Here is a 21,529-nt window from a genome sequence, read left to right as displayed (position 1 = left end):
CTGCCCTGTCGAATTACGTCCCGGGACTACGCCGCCCAGAGGCCGGATCTATCCTTTATCTCCTGCTGAGACGTCTGCCATGTCCGAGTACATCCAAGAAAATCTCGCGAAGGGTTTTATAGGAAAATCTTGATCGCCTGCTGGTGCTGTTTTTTTCTTTGTAAAAAAGAAGGACGGATCTTTACGTCCCTGCATCGACGTCTGAATGACATCACCATAAAGAATAAATACCCGCTGCCATTAATTCCGGAACTCTTTGATCTCTTGAGAGGGGCGCAGATTTTCTCAAAGTTGGATCTATGTGGAGCCTACAATCTCGTACGTATTCGCCCAGGGGATGAGTGGAAGACTGCTTTTAACACCCGGGATGGACATTATGAGTATCTTGCTATGCCCTTTGGCTTTTGTAACGCTCCCGCAGTTTTTCAAGAATTTGTCAATGACATCTTTCGGGATCTGCTTTACTCCTGCGTTGTGGTCTACCTTGACGATATCCTCATCTTCTCACCGGATCTGTCTTCCCACAGAAGGAGCGTTCGTCTTGTCCTGCAGTGCCTCCGGGAGAATCGCCTTTACGCGAAGATGGAAAAGTGTCTCTTCGAGCGATCATCTTTGCCCTTTTTAGGGTATATTGTCTCTGAGAATGGACTGGAGATGGACCCAGAGAAGTTGTCTCCTATCCTCCAATGGCCTCGTCCGGTAGGGGTGAAAGCTATCCAACGCTTCCTCGGTTATGCTAATTACTACCAACAATTTATTCCGCATTTCTCGCCCATCATCAAGCCTATCTCCAATCTCACTAGGACGGGATCCAGTTCTATTGTTTGGTCTCCAGAGGCCGAAGAGGCTTTTTCTAGTCTTAAACAAGCTTTCTCAACCGCACCTGTATTGCATCGGCCTGAGGCTAATAAGCCGTTCATCCTGGAAGTGGACGCCTCCTCCACCGGAGCTGGCGCAGTGTTATCCCAAAGGTCCTCTTCCGGTCGATTGGTTTCCTGTGGATTCTTTTCTAAGGCCTTTTCCCTTGCAGAGTGCAATTATTCTATTGGGGATCGAGTGTTGCTAGCCATCAAGATGGCTCTTGAGGAGTGGCGCCATTTGCTGGAGGGAGCTGTTCATCCGTTTATCATTTTCACTGACCATAAGAATCTGGCCTACATCCAGTCAGCCCGGAGGCTAAATCCCCAACAGGCCAGGTGGTCCTTATTCTTCGCTCGCTTTGATTTTGAATTACATTTTCATCCTGGTCTGAAGAATGTCAAAGCAGACGCGTTATCTTGGTCTCTTCAACCTCAAGACTTGGAGGAGGATCTCTCTCGCATCATTGATCCGGACCAGTGAGCTTGATTACTCCACCGCCTGGGAAGACCTTTGCTCCTGAGACCAAAAGGACTCAAGTGTTGCGGTGGGGCCACTCCTCCAAAATGTCTGGTCATGTCGGGGTAAAAAAGACTTTAGAACTCATCTCTCGGTTTTACTGGTGGCCCTCTCTCCATCAAGATGTGGTTGACCTCTCTGCTTCTTGCTCCTCTTGCGCCAAGGTCAAAATTCCCAGACAATTACCTTCTGGACTCTTGCTTCCATTGCCTGTTCCCTCTACTCCTTGGCAACACATAGCCTTGGATTTCATCACGGATCTGCCCTGTTCTTCCGGTTTCACTACCATCCTGGTAGTAGTAGACCGCTTCTCCAAGATGGCACACTTTGTTCCGTTACAGCAACTACCTTCAGCTCCTGAATTGGCAAAAGTCTTTGTCCAGCATGTTTTCCGACTTCATGGACTCCCTTCACACATGGTGTCTGATCGAGGTGTGCAGTTTACTTCTCGATTCTGGAAGGCTCTGTGTGGTCTTCTGGAGGTCAAGCTGGATTTCTCTTCCGCGTATCACCCTCAAACCAACGGACAAGTGAAACATGTTAATGAGGTGTTGGCGTTTTATCTTCGCCATTTCTCTAATGCAAATCACGATAATTGGTCTAGTCTTCTTCCATGGGCTGAGTTCGCCTACAATAACCACCCTAGCGAGTCTTCAGGCAAGTCTCCATTCTTTGTCGTCTTTGGTATGCATCCCAGGGTTCCATTGCCCATCTCTGCCACCACGGGGGCCCTACAGCAGACTCCGTGACTATGGAATTCTCCAAGATCTGGCTGGAGAGTAAGAAAGCCCTGGAGAGGACGGGTGAAAGCATGAAGAGACATGCTGACAAGAGGCGTTTGGATGCTCCATCTTTCCTTCCAAGCGAAAAGGTTTGGCTGTCTTCAAAATATATTAGATTGAAGATTCCTTCTTACAAGCTTGTACCTCGTTATATCGGTCCTTTTGAAGTCCTCCGGCGCATCAACAATGTAGCTTACAAGCTCAGGTTGCCTGTCTCGCTCCGTATTCCTAATATCTTCCACGTCTCTCTCCTGAAGCCGGTCATTCTTAATCTTTTCATTCCGTTCCTAGTTCTTCTCCTCCTCCAATCTCTGCAGCTAATGTTTTTGAGGTGGAGGATATCTTAGCATCCAAGAGAGTCAGGGGCAAGACATTCTTTTTGGTTGATTGGAAGGGCATTGGTCCTGAGGAGAGGTCTTGGGAACCTAGGGAGAACATTAATGCTCCTCGCATTCTTAAGAAGTTTTTGTGTAAGAATAGAGGAAGGGGGTGTAAGAGAGGGGGTACTGTTACCTCGGCTCCTGGTGCCTCGCCTGCTGCTGCCGGGTCCAGGTCGGTAGCTCTCTCCTCCACGTCCTCCTCACTCCAGGGCTCGGTGCTGACATCCCGGCGCGCGTCCTCCCTGCACTCAATTGCGCGCTCCTATGGGTTGCGCAGGCGCAGTAGGTGCTGACCGCGCGTGCTCACTTTGCCTTTTTCCTCCTGCGTGACCTGACCCGGCAGTACATCCTGGCCTATCGGTGTCTGGCGTCAGGTATTTCAGGCCCTCCTCCCTTAGTGAAGGCGCCTGATTATGGTGTTTCCTTGCCATAGTTAGGCCGCGCTGTTACCCTGTGCTTCGCCAGTCTAGGTTCTGACTAACCCCTTGTTTTTCCTTCTCTACATTAGTACCTGCTCCCGTGTTCCACCGTTCCAGTGTTCTCTTTCCTCAGCGCAGTTCTCATCTCCTCATCAGTCTCTTGCTTCAGTTTTCTGGCTCTCCTTGTCCTCAGCTTTTCCACTCCTCACCCAGGTTTTCCTCCGTCTCTTCCTTCCTGTTTTTTACCTTGCCTGGCTTCCCTTCATTCCTTCCCTCTTAGTTCTGCTCCCCGGTTCTCCCTGTTGCCTTTTCTTTCAGCCGATCCCTGGTCCTGGCCTCCGTGGTACTTGATATCCCTGTGCTTGTCTGCTAGCAATCCCTGTATAGGGGTTGGTCCCACTCTGGAGTGCTCGCTCAGGGGAGGTTCGGTTCCACGATCCAGTGGGTCCACTCTATGTACCCATCGCCTTCAGCGTAACACAGCGATACCTCATTTATATCATTTTTTTATGTTTTGGCGCTTTTACACGATGGCTATTTATATCCGTCTTTTTTATCACATTTTATTGCACATTTTGTTCGGCGGTATGATAATAAAGCGTTGTTTTTTACCTCTTTTTTTTACTGTGTTCACTGAAGGGGTTAACTAGTGGGACAGTGTTATAGGTCGGGTCGTTACGGATGCGGTGATACTAAATATGTGTACTTTTATTGTTTTTTTTTTTTTTAGATAAAGAAATATATTTATGGGAACAATATATATATATATTTTTTCCTTATTTAGGAATTTTTTTTTTTTACATATGTGAATATTCTTTTACTTTATAACATTGCCCCGGGGGGCATCATGTTATAGGGTCAGATCGCTGATCTGACACTTTGCAGAGCACTGTGTCAGATCAGCGATCTGACAGGAACTGCAGGGACGCTTGCAAGCCACCTCCCTGCAGGACCCGGATGCAGCCCCACGGCCATATTGGATCCGGGACCAGCAGGGAAGAGGATGTAGGAGACCCTCGGAGCAACGCGATGACATCGCGTTGCTCCGAGGGTCTCACGGAAGCACGCAGGGAGCCCCCTCCCTGCACGATGCTTCCCTATGCCGCCGGAACGCTGCGATCAATCTTTGATTGCAGTGTTCCGGGGGTTAATGTGAAAGGAGCGGTCCGTGACCGCTCCTGGCACATAGTGCCGGATGTCAGCTGCGATAGTCAGCTGACACCCGGCCTTGAGCGCGGCCGATCGCATATGACGTACTATCCCTTCACTGGGAATTAAGTCCCAGGTCACCTCGACAGGATAGTACGTCATATGGGATTAAGGGGTTAATGTTCTCAAACAAACCTCTGAGGCCTTCACAGAAAACCTGTAGTTTCACGAACAATAAATTACACACACGTGAACTCAATTTATTTGACCTCTGGAGCCAATTGGACATTCAGGATTTTATTTTGGTGTGTCAAACTACAGGGGGCTGAATAAAAATACACGTCACAATTTTCAGGTTTATATTTCTTAAATAATTAGGAAATCATGCATCATTTTGTTTATACTTCACAAATGCTTGCTACTTTATGTTGGTATATCACATAAAATAAGTTCATAGAGTATGAATACTTTTTCACGGCATGTTATGTGATGAATATCGATACAGGTTTATAATACAGGTTGTTACGAATGCGCAAAGACTATGCCATCTTTCGGCAATGTTTGCAGTGTGGCAGATGCTGCAAGGAAATTCTTTTCATTTGAGTGATGACAAAACAGCTTATGTAGAGCAGATGCCCTAGTTCCCAGATGTCATGGTTAGGACAAGGTTATGTCTTGTACTCTCAAGGGTTAATGTTCTTAGCCTCTCTTTCAAGATGGGAGGGCTATTTATACTCGCTCCTAACCTGGTATCCTTGTCAGCTATAGGTTTTCTGCAGTCTGTATGCTTGACCTCTGTAGTGTGTGCTGGCTTGCTTTGTGTCTTGCTGTTACCTGTTTTATTTGCTTTCCTGGATTACTGACCCCTGGCTTGGCTTCTGACTATTCTCTGACTCTCCCTGTTGGTCTTTTTAATCTCCTGGCTACGACCTCGGCTTGTTTCATTATTCTTTTATGCTTGTTCCTTCTCTGTTTCCCCGGTGTCTGGCTCCGCCCCCTGACCGCCTCCCACTCTGTCACATGATCGTAGGTCCTTCTGCTTTACCTGGTCACTCTGTCTCATGTGAAAGGTCCCGTTGGTGTTCAGTTACCCGGTTTCTGGTTCAGCACCCAGCAGCATTTATACCCGGGTATCGTGACACCAGATAGGTGTATTCAGAGCAGTAAAAAGATGTAGAACTATCTTTATACATAGTGAAAGCAAACTTACTTTGAAGAGCTGACCATCACTGCATCTTTTCTGCACAATGCCTAGGTCTCTGAGTTTAATTCCCAGTTGAGTCAACATATGACTATACAGGTTCTCCAAGCTTGTGCCTGGGATGCAAAGACAAAGGCAAGACTTCTGCACCTCCAACACAGCTTCATACAGTTCTTCTTGTGCGGCAGTAAACCTGCAGAATGAAGAAAAAAAAAATTCTGATTCAATTTTTTTTGTAAGGGAGGGGGAATCTAAAATATGTAATGAAAAATGTATACACTGTGTGCAGCATTATTACGCAAGTTGTATTTTAGAGGATTATTTTTATTATTGATCAACAACTATGTTCTCAATCAAGCCAAAAGGCTCATAAATATCAAAGCTTAATATTTTTGGAAGTTGGAGTGGGATTTTTTTTTTAGATTTGGCTATCTTACAAGGATATCTGTTTGTGCAGGTAACTATTACTGTGCAGAATTATTAGGCAACTTAATAAAAACCAAATATATTCCCATCTCACATGTTTATTTTTACCAGGAAAACCAATATCACTGCACAAAATTTAGACATAAACATTTCTGACATGCAAAAACAAAACCCCCCAAAATTAGTGACCAATATATCCACCTTTCTTTATGATGACACTCAACAGCCTTCCATCCATAGATTGTGTCAGTTGGTTGATCTGTTTACGATCAATATTGCGTGCAGCAGCCACCACAGCCTCCCAGACACTGTTCCGAGAGGTGTACTGTTTTCCCTCCCTGTAGATCTCACATTTTATGAGGGACCACAGGTTCTCCATGGGGTTCAGATCAGGTGAACAAGGGGGCCATGTCATTATTTTTTCTTCTTTGAGACCTTTACTGGCCAGCCATGCTGTGGAGTAGTTGAAGGCATGTGATGGAGCATTGTCCTGCATGAAAATCATGTATTTTTTGAACGATACCGACTTCTTCCTGTATCACTGCTTGAAGAAGTTGTCTTCCAGAAAGTGGCAGTAGGTCTGGGAGTTGAGCTTCACTCCATCCTCAACCCGAAAAGGTCCCACAAGTTCATCTTTGATGATACCAGCCCATACCAGTACCCCACCTCTACCTTGCTGGTGTCTGAGTCCGAGTGGAGCTCTCTGCCTTTTACTGATCCAGCCTCTGGCCCATCCATCTGGCCCATCAAGAGTCACTCTCATTTTATCAGTCCATAAAACCTTTGAAAAGTCAGTCTTAAGATATTTCTTGGCCCAGTCTTGACATTTTATCTTGTTCAAAGGTGGTCGTTTTTCAGCCTTCCTTACCTTGGCCATGTCCCTGAGTATCGCACACCTTGTGCTTTTTGTTACTCCAGTAACGTTGCAGCTCTGAAATATGGCAAAACTGGTGGCAAATTGCATCTTGGCAGCTTCACGCTTGATCTTCCTCAAATCATGGGCAGTACTTTTGTGCCTTTTTTGCCCAACACGCTTCTTGCGACCCTGTTGGCTATTTGCCATGAAACGCTTGATTGTTCGGTGATCACGCTTCAAAAGTTTGGCTATTTCAAGACTGCTGCATCCCTCTGCAAGACATCTCACAATTTTGGACTTTTCAGAGCCTGTCAAATCTCTCTTCTGACCCCTTTTGCCAAAGGGAAGGAAGTTGCCTAATAATTAAGCACACCTTATATAGGATTTTGATGTCATTAGACAACACCCCTCCTCATTACAGAGATGCACATCACCTGATTTACATAATTGGTAGTTGGCTCTCAAGCCTGAACAGTTTGGAGTAGGACAACATGTATAAAAAGTATCATGTGATCAAAATACAACTTGCCTAATAATTCTGCACACAGTGTAATTTACAATTTTAAGATTTCTTGTTAAAGCAGTGGCTTTCAACCTTTTCCACCTTGAGACCTACATTCAGGTCTGAGAGACTGTCACAAGCCACACTATTTGAAGAAGTTGTAAGAAGTGAACCATATAAAGAAAAGTCTGGTCCAACGCAACAACTGATGCACCAGACGGGCGGGATTGATCTAATTGAAAACAATGGGATAGAAGGATCTGCTTGTCAATCATTTTCCACCTGGCACTTTAGTAAAATTCCCCACCCCTCCCCTCTTTAAAAATACAACTGAAGCCGACAATATATGCTTTAATATAATTAAAATAATATATTGTGTTTATTTAGATTTGAGCCACTTCAGTGTACCTATCATATAATTTGTTCTATATGTTATATCCCCTTTTGTGTACTGCAGATTGGTGGGGGTCCCCAACGATCACTCAGAGCTGTGCATGGCTCAGACTATTTGAACCTTAACACCACAAAGAGCGCTTTTACATACTGAATTGCGTGCTTCTAAGCAATCTGTGGGGCTCTGATGACTTTGAAAAGGCATAACATGTGGAAAAAACCACAAATGTTTGATAGGTACACTAAACGAACTGTCCATCTGCATCTAGAACTGTATGCGTTGTATTTGTGCATGACAGTTGTCAAACAGGATGCCAGAGTAAATCCAGATTCTGGAGGAAGGCAGATTTGGTTAATCTACAGTCATGGCTGAAAGTTTTGGCATCCTTGAAATTGTTCTAGAAAATGAAGTACCGTATTTCTCCCAGAATAATATTGTAATTACACACACTTATTTCCTTTGTGTCTATTGTAACAATACCAAAAAAAAGAGAAAAAAAAGACAAATTGGACATAGTTTTACACTAAGCATTGAGAACAGAAAGAGAATTGTTTGAGGACTTGAGAATAATTTTTTTTAAAAATATCAACAATCTCAAGGTTACAAGTCCATCTGTAGAGATCTTAATGTTCGTTTGTCCACAGTGCGCAACATACGGTAATCAAAACGTTTACAACCCATGGCACTGTATGTACTCCCTAGATGTAAAATGCAGAGAAAAATTAATGGAAGGTTGCAACGCAGGATAGTCCAGATGGTAGATAAGCAGGTCCAATCAAGTTTCAAAGAAATTCAACCTATTCTGCAGGTTCAGGGTGCATTAGTGTCATTTTGAATTATCCATCAACATTTCATTGAAATGAAATGCTACAGCAGGAGAGCCAGGAGAACCCCACTGCTGATACAGAGATATAAAAAAGCTAGACTGCAGTTTCCAAAATGTATGGAATGGAAGCCAAAATCCTTCTGAGAAACAGTCTTCTGACCAGATGAGACCAAGCTTTATGGTAAAGCACATAATTCTACTGTCTACAGAAAATGGAATGAAACTCCCCCACCTTTTTTGTTACTTACACTAAATAATTATTTTGTTTTCTTATGCCATGAATGATACTAAAAGTCTTTTTTAGATTAATGCTAAAATTATAAAATCTGGTTAACCCGTATCTGACATAATAATTTGTTAATGCACCCTGGACCAATTTGACCAGGGACAGATTATTATGTTATCGCAATCGCCTGTGCACACGGAAGCTGCGCGGGCAAGTGCCGCCGGGTGTCAGCTGATTTAGTATTGATTTGATTGTACATTTATAAGTTAGTTTATTTTGAGGTTATTAGTTTCCAACTTATATTTTTTCATTTAGACAAATTTACTTCATACTTTTACTGAGCACTCCAGCACTTTGATATATTGATCAATCTTGGAATGATTTTTCTATGGTGTATATTACAAATGGGGACACAACCCTAACTTTATAATGTAGCATCTATCAATTTTCAAGTCTCACCTCCCTCTTTTTTCTATTCTTGCATCTTTTTTGGATTTTCAAACTTTTTTTTTATCATGCTCTCAATAAACATATAATTTTTAAGTAATGGTGTTCTTTTGAGTACCCTGTTGTTCCCTTGACTATACTCATACCTGGGAATTTCTGATAATTAGTGTTTTGAAGTTAAAAGGGTGCACCTAATTATAGGACTCCTACTAATAATTAGGACTGTTCAATTGGTTAAAAACATGTATGGCACAGTAGACAATGTGTTCCTGCAAACCACTGTACATGTATTGCACAATGATGAGACTGGCTCATAAGCAGAATTGGCATCATCAAAGGAGGGTGTCAGGTCTAAATTATTTCTGCACTCTGTTGCAACGACTGCTATAGGTGCTCACACCAATAATGGCTGTGAAACTCTTTTGATTCCACTGTATATATTGACAGCGGCATTTAGATTGCTATTCGAAGTTAAACGCATCTGCTCTAGAACATCAACGACTGCACAGTGATGATGGATGCCATCGCAAACCCAGGCCAATTGACAATATTGGGTTCAGCCAGCTACGATAGCCTACTAGGTCATCTAACACGTGTATTGTCATTGTAAAAATGACAGGTTATTACAGGGTTGTAAGGCCAACGATCAGACTAGCAAAAGTTGAACTCTTGTACTGGGATTATTAGTTTTTTTTTTTTAAAGTCCAAGAAAATGTGTAAAAATGTAAAGAAAAAAGAAAAACATACAAAAATTTTGGCAAAATCTCTTGCCTCTAAAAATATTGTTTTTCGGTAAAAATAAAAATAAACAGGAAAAAAGAACAGATAATTGGGATTGCTTTATCCAGTATGATAAGACTTATAAAACAGAGGGAATGGGGAAAGGAGAGTCAGCTCTCCAATTTCCAATGGAGATCATTGCACGGAGCCGTCTTAGTCCGGGACCTTTCACACAATGCAGCAAAGAAGAAGGATTTCCTCCAGTGATGACGAATAAGTGTAATGATAACACATCACTTTTATTAGTCCAAAAATAAAAACTAGCATGTTGGCAGCCACCACTTATCCATAGGAGAGCCCAATGAGTCTCGGCTAGAGAGCCCTAGCATTGGAATGTTACAAAAGGATAAGGCGATGCTTATATACCTCCTCCCAACAGAACACCTGTATGACATACCATAATTAGTTTCCCATGTTTGGTGATTTAACCCCATGTTATCGGTAAACAGAGGTATATACTAAAAATACATAAAAGCATAGGCCATGCAGATATAATAAAAACAAAGAGATTCTGTATGAAGTTTGCTAGTTAAATTTTTAAATTAAATCTTGTCTGGTGTTCATTCCCTGTGGAACTCATGTTTTTATGTTTTTGGACTAATAAAAGTGATGTTTAAATCCTACACTTAGTCGTTATCGCTGGTGGAAATCCTTCTTCTTTGCTGATTTATGAAACAGTCCCATTATTTAACACATATGGTGGACAAAGGAAAAAAAAAGAAACAAACATAAAAAATACAGTACAAAAACAAAGCCCTTTTATCATACTGGCACACAAAAAAGAAATATAAAGTGATAAAAAGCAAGTCCTCATATAGCTCTGTTGGTGAAAAAATATATAGTTATCACAATACAGCAATTGAAAAACAAATTATTTGTTTAAAAAAATGGTTGCAAAAGTACACCCAGCTTCACTGTGAAAGATCTGCAAAGAGATGGCGGTGACAACACTCCTGAAAATCATGCCACTCGCTCCCATGGCGGTGTGACAACATGATCAATAGGAGTCCAGGGAAATCAACGCCCAGTCACTGCCCAACTACTAGGCACCCACTAATTTGCACATCACAAACACAGTTTTAACATTGTTCAATAACCATAAAATCAATCACTAAGCAATAAAAAGGGGCTTGTTAGAAAGTACATAGAGGGAGCAATAAAGACAAGGTGGCGGTTTGAGGGACTAGGGCAGTTAGCACAAACCCTTTAACCCCTTCACCCCCAAGCCTTCATCACAGGTCAAATTTTAGGCTATGTGCACACGTTGCAGATTGGCCTGTGGAATTTTCTGTGCAGATTCTTCCTCTCTTGGCAGAAAACGCAGGTAATGCGCGGATTTGATGCGTTTTTTATGTGGATTTGTATGCATTTTTGTAAGCTAAATAAAGATCTAATATTTAACAAAAAAAATAAAATGTGATGTAATTCTTTGTCCAACCTCTTCTTTTACATACTCCATTGAAGACCATAATGTCATCACATACCATGTTGACATATAATGATTATATCACAGACCATGGAGTAAAAGTGAAACAATTTATCAAATCACCATAAAAAAGCACCATATAACAAAGATAGAGTAATTATACACAATAAAACTTAACATTTAATAAATTATCTATAAAAATTCAGACATCACACCAGTGACAATTCCCATATTGCAAATATATGTTCTAAAGTACCGTAAATAGATCTATAGATCTACGTATCTATAGATCTATCTATCTATCTATCTTTCTATCATCTATTTATCTTTCTGTGTGTGTAAACATTATTGTTCAATGGAGTATGTAAATGAAGAGGTTGGACAATAAATGACATCACAATTCTTTTTTTGTTGTTTAATAATAGATCTTTATTTAGCTTTCAAAAACACACACAAATTCGCATGAAAAAAACCCCATCAAAAACGCATCAAATCCGTGCTGATTTTTATATGCATTTTCTGGCAAGAGATGCAGATTCTGTGCAGAAAATTCTGCAGGCAAATCTGCAATGTGTGCACATACCCATAAAATTTGCATTTCAATAACAGAATTGCCCATTTTCAAAGTTGGTTTTACAATCTGACACATATTTTCCAAGTTATTAGCCACATCAGGACTAAGAAATCTTTTTAATAATTAATGAACTTCATATTGTGAAATTTGTTGACAGGTTCACTGTAAATAACATATTCCAAGTTTCCAAATGGTTAATTATGTTCTTTTTTTCCATGCTGAACTGAAAAAGAAGGATATTCATTAATTTATACTCACTTGCCATTTACTGGCCATGTTCGGGTAATGTCACTAACATAGCAGGATGCTTCACAGCCACCATCCAACAGAACCATCTCACCAGGCTAAAGAATAAATAATAGGGGTTTTAACACCTCACAATCACTAATACACAGTTACTCCTACAATGCTCTACATACATAAGAAGGTTGTACATTAATAAAGGATGGATAATTAGGCCAGAATAAAATGTAGGACTTCTTAACTCAAGACACTTTATTTAAGTAAAAATAATTGACCTGCGTCAGGTCCTTCAGTGACCATTACACCTTGATTATCCCATTTTATATCAATGTGTCATTATTTACTGGTGTTAACATATCTACTCTATAACTTTGAAGTTATCGAAATATATTACTTTTTAACCCCTTTAACACCTCAAGGCTGATTGCACCTTCATGACCGGGCCAAATTTTGCAATTCTAACCCGTGTCACTTTATGTGGTAACTCTGGAACGCTTCAAAATATCCAACTGAATCGGAGATTACTTTTTCGTGACATATTATACTTCATGATAGGAGTAAAATTTGTTCAGTATGACTTACGTTTACTTGTGAAAAAAAATCGGAAACTTGGTGAAAATGTTGAAAATGTAGCAATTTTCAAACTTTATGCCCTTAAGTTAGACAGTTACGGTATGTCACACAAAATAGTTAATAAATAAAATTTCCTACATGTCTACTTTACATCAGTACAATTTCTGAAACATACCGTATTTTATAAGACGCACTAAGATTTTAGAGAGGAAAATAAGAAAAAAAATATTTTGAGCCAAATAGTGTGCAAAAACCTTTAATAAAATACAAAAATATCATTTTAACATTGTAGACTCAACAGCAGCATTGTGAGTAACATGTAAAAACAGTAACATGTACCGTGACAGTAAGAACAATGTTCTCAATAAAATCTTATATACCATACCACATACACACCCTAACAACAAATTGTGCGGTGCCAAGATGTAGCAAAATAGTTCAGTGCACACATATAGGACAACCAATAAAGGCCAAAAGCTCTAGAAGAACCAAAAATATATTTTTTAAAAAGTAACAACTTTATTAGACTCAGAAATAATACAACAAGTATAGAGGATAGAGATGACAGGGAGATGACAAGAACTCACCACAATGGTGGCAGAGCAGTCCCCAACAGGCAATCAAACCCAATTAAAGGGAACCTGTCACCCCCCCCCCTCAGGCGTTTGTAACTAAAAGAGCCACCTTGTGCAGCACAAATGCTGCATTCTGACAAGGTGGCTCTTTTAGTTATGATGCCTGCACACGCTGAAATAAACGTTTATAAAATGTGCCCCCTCATACCGTGAAATGTTCCCGGAGGCGGGTCTTTCCCTCCTAATCAGACGCAGCACAGCTGTCATTCCGGAGCTGTGCGCGCCTGCTCCTCTTGCTGCATTATCGTTCCCGGCGCCTGCGCATTAAGTTTTTTTTTCCGGGCGTGTGTAGTTGCGCTGCCCTTCGTACGTACAGTGCAATGTTTATTTCAGCGTGTGCAGGCATCATAACTAAAAGAGCCACCCTGTCAGAATGCAGCATTTGTGCTGCACAAGGTGGCTCTTTTAGTTACAAACGTCTGAGGGGGGGTGACAGGTTCCCTTTAATGAGTATACAAATAGTCAGCTCAAAAAGTGCCAGTGCATTGTGCAAAAATTCATAGAAATGTACACATATAAAATTGTACACACACCAGTTGTAAGAGATGCAATGGACACCATAGAATTTCATCAAAAGTGCCAAACCAAGACATACACATGAAAATAGAGCATGACCAATAACGAAAAGTAACAAACAGATTACCTGAGGGACCGCACTGCCACCCGCTCCAACGCGCGTTTCGGCCACGTGCTTACTCATTAATTGGGTTTCATTGCCTGTTGGGGACTGCTCTGCCACCATTGTGGTGAGTTCTTCTCATCTCCCTGTCATCTCTATCCTCTATACTTGTTGTATTATTTCTGAGTCTAATAAAGTTGTTACTTTTTTAATGTTCTGAATAAGTAGTGAGGAGAAACTTTAATCCTCAGGCACGGCACTCTTTTAGTTGGCAGGGAACCCCAGGAATTCCTCATCACTACTGCCGACATCCAGGAAGCTCAAGTCCTCACAGTCATTGGTGTCACTTTCTTCACTGTCCTCATAAAGCACACCATCGTCTGTGCCATCTAAGGCATTACTAATCCCACTTTTTTTGAATGACCGCATAACCGTTTCATCCTTCACTGACTGCCATGATGGTTTAACCCACTCACAAGCTTGATTGATAGTGGGTCTCCTCATTCAGCCAGTTGGTATCAGATCATGATTGCCAGAAGCCATCCACTTCTTCCATTCATCTCACAGGAAGACTTTGAGGCTGTGTGCACACGTTGCGTTTTTTCGCTATAAAAACACTATAAAATTGCATAAAAAACGCATACATATGCATCTCATCATTTAGAATGCATAACGCAATTTTTGTGCACATGTTGCATTTTTTTCCGCGAAATAAAAGGAATTGCGGTAAAAAAGCAGTATGTTCATTTATTTTGTGGATTTCCCACTATATTATTGCATTTGGAATCTCCGGAAAAATCCGCAAAAAAATCCACAAAAAAAGCGCAAAAAACGCGAGAAAAACGTGTAAAAAACACATGCAGATTTCTTGCAGAAAATGTTCGGTTTTGTTCAGGAAATTTCTGCAAGAAATCCTGACGTGTGAACATAGCCTAAATGGTTTGTTTATGGAAACTTCAAGGGGTTGCAGCTGGCTGGTAAGTCCCCTTGGAATTACAGCCAGATTGTCTTCACTTCTTTAACCCCTTAATCCCATATGACGTACTATCTCATCGAGGTCGGGTGTCAGCTGACTATCGCAGCTGACATCCGGCACTATGTGCCTGGCACATTAACCCCTGGCACACTGCGAACAAACATGAGGCATAGGGAAGCATCGCGCAGGGAGGGGGCTCCCTGCGGGCTTCCCTAAGACCATCGGAGCAACGTGATGTGATCGCGTTGCTCTGAGGGTCTCCTACCTTCTTCTCCCTGCAGGCCCCGGATCCAAAATGGCCACGGGGCTGCATCCGGGTCCTGCAGGGAGGTGGCTTACCAGCGCCTGTTCAGAGCAAGCGCTGGTAAGCCTGCAGCCCAGCATATCAGATCGCTGATCTGACACAGTGCTGTGCAAAGTGTCAGATCAGCGATCTGACCCTATAATATGATGCCCCCCACGGGCAATGTTGTAAAGTAAAAAAAAAAAAAAATTCACGTGTAAAAAAAATATTGCTCCCATAAATACATTTCTTTATCGAAATAATAAAAAAATAAAAGTACACATATTTAGTATCACCGCGTCCGTAACGACCCCACCTATAAAACTGTCCCGCTAGTTAACCCCTTCAGTGAACGCGGTAAAAAAACGAGGCAAAAAAACAACGCATTATTATCATACCGCCGAATAAAAAGTGGAAGAACACGCGATCAAAAAGACGGATATAAATAACCATGGTACCGCTGAAAACGTCATCTTGTCCTGCAAAAAACGAGCTGTCATACAGCATCATCAGCGAAAAAATAAAAAAGTTATAGTCCTCAGAATAAAGCGATGCAAAAATAATTATTTTTTCTAAAACATAGTTTTTATCGTATAAAAGCGCCAAAACATAAAAAAAATGATATATATGAGGTATCACTGTAATCGTACAGACCCAAACAATAAAACTGCTTTATCAATTTTACCAAACGTGGAACGGTATAAACGCCCTTCCAAAAAGAAATTCATGAATAGCTGGTTTTTGGTTATTCTGCCTCACGAAATTCGGAATAAAAAGCGATCAAAAAAATGTCATGTGCCCGAAAATGTGACCAATAGAAACATCAACTCGTCCCGCAAAAAACAAGACCTCACATGACTCTTTGGACCAAAATATGGAAAAATTATAGCTCTCAAAATGTGGAGACGCAAAAACTATTTTTTGCAATAAAAAGCGTCTTTTAGTCTGTGGCGAATGTCAATCATAAAAATCCGATAAAAAAACGCTATAAAAGTAAATCAAACCCCCCTTCATCACCCCTTTAGTTAGGGAAAAATAATAAAATTAAAAAAATGTGTTTATTTCCATTTTCCCATTAGGGGTAGGGCTAGGGTTAGGGTTATGGTTAGGGGTAGGGTTAAGGCTAGGGTTAGGGCTGTGGTTAGGGCTAGAGTTAGGGTTAAGGCTAGGGTTAGGGTTGAGGCTGGGTTGGGGCTAGGGTTAGGGTTTCATTTAGAATTGGGGGTTTCCACTGTTTAGGCACATCAGGGGCTCTCCAAACGCGACATGGCATCCGATCTCAATTCCAGCCAATTCTGCGTTGAAAAAGTAAAACAGTGCTCCTTCCCTTCCGGGCTCTCCCGTGCACGCAAACAGGGGTTTACCCCAATATATGGGGTATCAGCGTACTCAGGACAAATTGGACAACAACTTTTGGGGTCCAATTTCTCTTGTTACCCTTGGGAAAATACAAATTTTGGGGGCTAAAAAACCATTTTTGTGGGAAAAAAATGTTTTTTTTTTATTCTCACGGCTCTGCGTAATAAACTGTAGAGAAACACTTGACGGTTCAAAGTTCTCACAACACATCTAGATAAGTTCCTTGGGGGGTCTAGTGTGGGGTTTCTACTGTTTAGGTACATTAGGGGCTCTTCAAACGCAATGTGATGCCTGCAGACAATTCCATCTAAGTCTGCATTCCAAATGGCGCTCCTTCCCTTCCGAGCTCTGCCATGCGCCCAAACGGTGGTTCCCCCCCACATGTGGGGTATCAGCGTACTCAGGACAAATTGGACAATAACTTTTGTTGTCCAATTTCTTCTGTTACCCTTGGGAAAATACAAAACTGGGGGGTAAAAATTAATTTTTGTGGGAAAAAAAATAATTTGTATTTTCACGGCTCTGCGTTATAAACTGTAGTGAAACACTTGGGGGTTCAAATCTTTCACAACACATGCAGATAAGTTCCTTAGGGGAGTCTACTTTCCAAAATTGTGTAAGTTGAGGGGGGCTTCAATGTTTAAACACATCAGTGGCTCTCCAAACGCAACATGGCGTCCCATCTCAATTCCTGTCACTTTTGCATTGAAAAGTCAAACGGCGCTCCTTCCCTTCCGAGCTCTCCCATGTGCCCAAACAGTGGTTTACCCCCACATATGGGGTATCAGCGTACTCAGGACAAATTGGACAACAACTTTTGGGGTCCAATTTCTCTTGTTACCCTTGGGAAAATACAAATTTTGGGGGCTAAAAAACCATTTTTGTGGGAAAAAAATGTTTTTTTTTTATTCTCACGGCTCTGCGTAATAAACTGTAGAGAAACACTTGACGGTTCAAAGTTCTCACAACACATCTAGATAAGTTCCTTGGGGGGTCTAGTGTGGGGTTTCTACTGTTTAGGTACATTAGGGGCTCTGCAAACGCAATGCGATGCCTGCAGACCATTCCATCTAAGTCTGCATTCCAAATGGCGCTCCTTCCCTTCCGAGCTCTGCCATGCGCCCAAACGGTGGTTCCCCCCCACATGTGGGGTATCAGCGTACTCAGGACAAATTGGACAATAACTTTTGTTGTCCAATTTCTTCTGTTACCCTTGGGAAAATACAAAACTGGGGGGTAAAAATTAATTTTTGTGGGAAAAAAAATAATTTGTATTTTCACGGCTCTGCGTTATAAACTGTAGTGAAACACTTGGGGGTTCAAATCTTTCACAACACATGTAGATAAGTTCCTTAGGGGAGTCTACTTTCCAAAACTGTGTAAGTTGAGGGGGGCTTCAATGTTTAAACACATCAGTGGCTCTCCAAACGCAACATGGCGTCCCATCTCAATTCCTGTCACTTTTGCATTGAAAAGTCAAACGGCGCTCCTTCCCTTCCGAGCTCTTCCATGCGCCCAAACAGTGGTTTACCCCCACATATGGGGTATCAGCGTACTCAGGAAAAATTGTACAACAACTTTTGGGGTCCAATTTCTTCTCATACCCTTGGGAAAATAAAAAATTGGGGGCGAAAAGATCATTTTTTGTGAAAAAATATGATTTTTTATTTTTACGGCTCTGCGTTATAAAATTATGTGAAGCACTTGGTGGGTCAAAGTGCTCACCACATATCTAGATAAGTTCCTTGGGGGGTCTACTTTCTAAAATGGTGTCACTTGTGGGGGTTTCAATGTTTAGGCACATCAGGGGCTCTCCAAACGCAACATGGCATCCCATCTCAATTCCAGTCAATTTTGCATTGAAAAGTCAAATAGCACTCCTTCCCTTTCAAGCTCTGCCATGCGCCCAAACAGTGGTTTACCCCCACATATGGGGTATCGACGTACTCAGGACAAATTGTACAACAACTTTTGGGGTCTACTTTCTCCTGTTACCCTTGGTAAAATAAATCAAATTGGAGCTGAAGTAAATTTTGTGTGAAAAAAAGTTAAATGTTCATTTTTATTTATATGAAATTGCCTCTTCTGAGAAAAAGAGGACTTAAGCTCTATAGCGCTACCTGTTGGAAGTAGCGATCCTACAAGTCACAATCAACTCTTTAACGAGTCGTGCAATATGACTTAGGATAAAGCCAAATTAGTATCTCAATTCGCAGACACGGTGTTTCGGGCTGTTGGCCCTCGTCAGTGCGAAGCATGAGAACTAATTTGGCTAGGTGAGAGGCTCTGGACTGGGGTATAAGGGGTATCGTTTCTCCTTATGGAGAGTGACATACCATCTCTGGCTTGTCAAGGTGAGGAGGCTTATTCTCCGTGCAATGCTCCTCTGGGAAAAATATTTATTAAATTATTTAAACATTCCAAAAATTCCTGTGAAGCACCAGAAGGGTTAATAAACTTCTTGAATGTGGTTTTGAGCACCTTGAGGGGTGCAGTTTTTAGAATGGTGTCACACTTGGTTATTTTCTATCATATAGACCCCTCAAAATGACTTCAAATGAGATGCGGTTCTTAAAAAAACAATGGTGTTGTGAAAATGAGAAATTGCTGGTCAAATTTTAACCCTTATAACTCCCTAGCAAAAAAAAATGTTGGTTCCAAAATTGTGCTGATGTAAAGTAGACATGTGGGAAATGTAACTTATTAAGTATTTTGTGTGACATATCTCTGTGATTGAAGGGCATAAAAATTCAAATTTAGAAAATTGTGAAATTTTCAAAATTTTCGCCAAATTTCAATTTTTTTCACAAATAAATGCAAGTCTTATCGGAGAAATGTTATCATGAAGTACAATATGTCACGAGAAAACAATGTCAGAATCATCAGGATCCGTTGAAGCGTTCCAGAGTTATAACCTCATAAAGGGACAGTGGTCAGAATTGTAAAAATTGGCCCGGTCATTAACGTGCAAACCACCCTTGGGGTCTAAGGGGTTAAAGACCTTTTGGTATTTTCAGTTATATGTGCTGTAAACTGGTCAAACACTAACATGGCAGGTTTTTTTAAAAGCCCCCCAGGACGTTTGGGCCAAACTTTGTCAACTCACACTCTCATTCCTTTCTTGTCCATCCATCCTTTCTCATGAACGTGCACGACGACTCCTCGTGGGATTGCCTCTTTTTTTCTTTTGAAGATGAGCACTGGTGGCCGTTTCGTGCCATCGGCACAGCAGGACAACACAACAGTGTCATGGTTTTTTATGTCCTGCGTTTTTTACGGTTACGGTTTTGGCACCCTTTACATCTACAGTCCTGTTAGATGGCACATCAAAGGTTAGAGGGACTCCATCCACATTCCCAATCTGGCCTATTTCAAAATTATTTTTCTTTCTGGTGTCAATTACGAATTTGTGGAAAGACATGATGTTGGCTTTATATTTTTGTGGCATTTTTTGCGCAATTCTTGTTTTGGTGCGCATAGTAAGGCCGCATCTCCTCATAAATCAGAAACACCTGATGGTGATCCAGTGAAGCCAACAATCCCTTTCTCAGCAGCAATGTGCTTGGCTTTCCGAAATGTCTCTCCGATGCTCTGCTCCCATGCTCTTTAGCATCCAGTTTAACCCCTTAACCCCCGGAGCTTTTTTCATTTTTTCTTTTTCGCTCCCCTTTTTTCCCAGAGCCATAACTTTATTATTTTTCCGTCAATATGGCCATGTAAGGGCTTATTTTTTGTGGAACTAGTTGTACTTTTGAACAATACCATTGGTTTTACCATGTCGTGTAACAGAAAACAGGAAAAAAAATTCCAAGTGCGATGAAATTGCAAAAAAAGTGCAATCCCACACTTGTTTTTTGTTTGGCTTTTTTGCTAGGTTCACTAAATGCTAAAACGGACCGGCAACTATGATTCTCCAGGTCATTACGAGTTCATAGACGCCAAACATGTCTAGGTTCTCTTTTATCTATGTGGTAAAAAAAATTCCAAAGTTTTCTAAAAAAAAAAAATTGCACACTTTTCCGATACCGGTAGCGTCTCCATTTTTCGTGATCTGGGGTTGGGTGAGGGCTTATTTTTTGGGTGCCGAGCTGACGTTTTTAAAGGAAACCTGTCACCCCCAAAATCGATGGTGAGGTAAGCTCACCGTCATCAGGGGCTTATCTACAGCATTCTGTAATGCTGTAGATAAGCCCCCGATGTTACCTAAAAGAGGAGAAAAAGAGGTTAGATTATATTCACCCAGGGGCGGTCCCGCTGCGGTCCGGGTCCGATGGGTGTCTCAGGTCCGGTTCGGAGCCTCCCATCTTCATTCCATGACGTCCTCTTCTGGTCTTCACGCCGCGGCTGCGGCGCAAGCCTATTTTGTCCGCCCTGTTGTGGGCAGAGCAAAGTAGTACTGCCGTGCGCAGGCTCTGGGCCTCTTTGACCTGTCCCGGCGCCTGCGCACTGCAGTACTTTGCTCTGCCCTCAACAGAGCAGAAAAAGTACGACTGCGCTGCAGCAGCGGCGTGACCAGAAGAAGACGTCATGGACTGAAGATGGAAGGCTCCGGACCGGACCTGAGACACCCATCAGACCCGGACCGCAGCGAGACCGCCCCTGGGTGAGTATAATCTAACCTCTTTTTCTCCTCTTTTAGGTAACATCGGGGGCTTATCTACAGCATTACAGAATGCTGTAGATAAGCCCCTGATGACAGTGAGCTTACCTCACCATCGATTTTGGGGGTGATAGGTTCCCTTTAAATATACCACTTTTGTGCAAATAGGTTCTTTTGATCGCCTGTTATTAAATTTTAATTCAATGTCGCGGCGACGAAAAAAAACGTAATTTTGTTGTTTTGATTTTTTTTGCTACGCCGTTTAGCGATCAGGTTAATCCTTTTTTTTAATTGATAGATCGGGCGATTCTGAACACGGCGATACCAAATATGTGCACGTTTGATTTTTTTTATTGTTTTATTTTTATTGGGGCGAAAGGGGGGTGATTTGAACTTTTATATTTTTTAAGTTTTTTATATTTTTAAACACTTTATTTTTTTAGTTTGGCATGCTTCAATAGCCTCCATGGGAGGCT

The 21,529-nt window shown here is 41.6% G+C and overlaps 1 protein-coding gene across 1 annotated transcript in view; it reads right to left on the bottom strand.

Moving 5' to 3' along the window:
• XPNPEP3 (X-prolyl aminopeptidase 3) overlaps positions 1–21,529 on the bottom strand; it is a 243,267-nt gene that overhangs the window by 97,796 nt on the left and 123,942 nt on the right. The window contains exons 7-8 of the mRNA XM_069737081.1: positions 12,024–12,109; positions 5,318–5,501 (exon numbers count right to left, since the gene is read on the bottom strand). Of these exons, the coding sequence (XP_069593182.1) occupies positions 5,318–5,501; positions 12,024–12,109 (270 nt within the window). The remainder of the gene's footprint in view (positions 1–5,317; positions 5,502–12,023; positions 12,110–21,529) is intronic.

The sequence above is a fragment of the Ranitomeya imitator genome, chromosome 8 (assembly GCF_032444005.1).
Source record: "Ranitomeya imitator isolate aRanImi1 chromosome 8, aRanImi1.pri, whole genome shotgun sequence".
Taxonomy (NCBI): Eukaryota; Metazoa; Chordata; class Amphibia; order Anura; family Dendrobatidae; genus Ranitomeya; species Ranitomeya imitator.
Note: the sequence above shows the minus strand (reverse complement) of the source record. Positions and strands in the feature narration are given on the sequence as shown.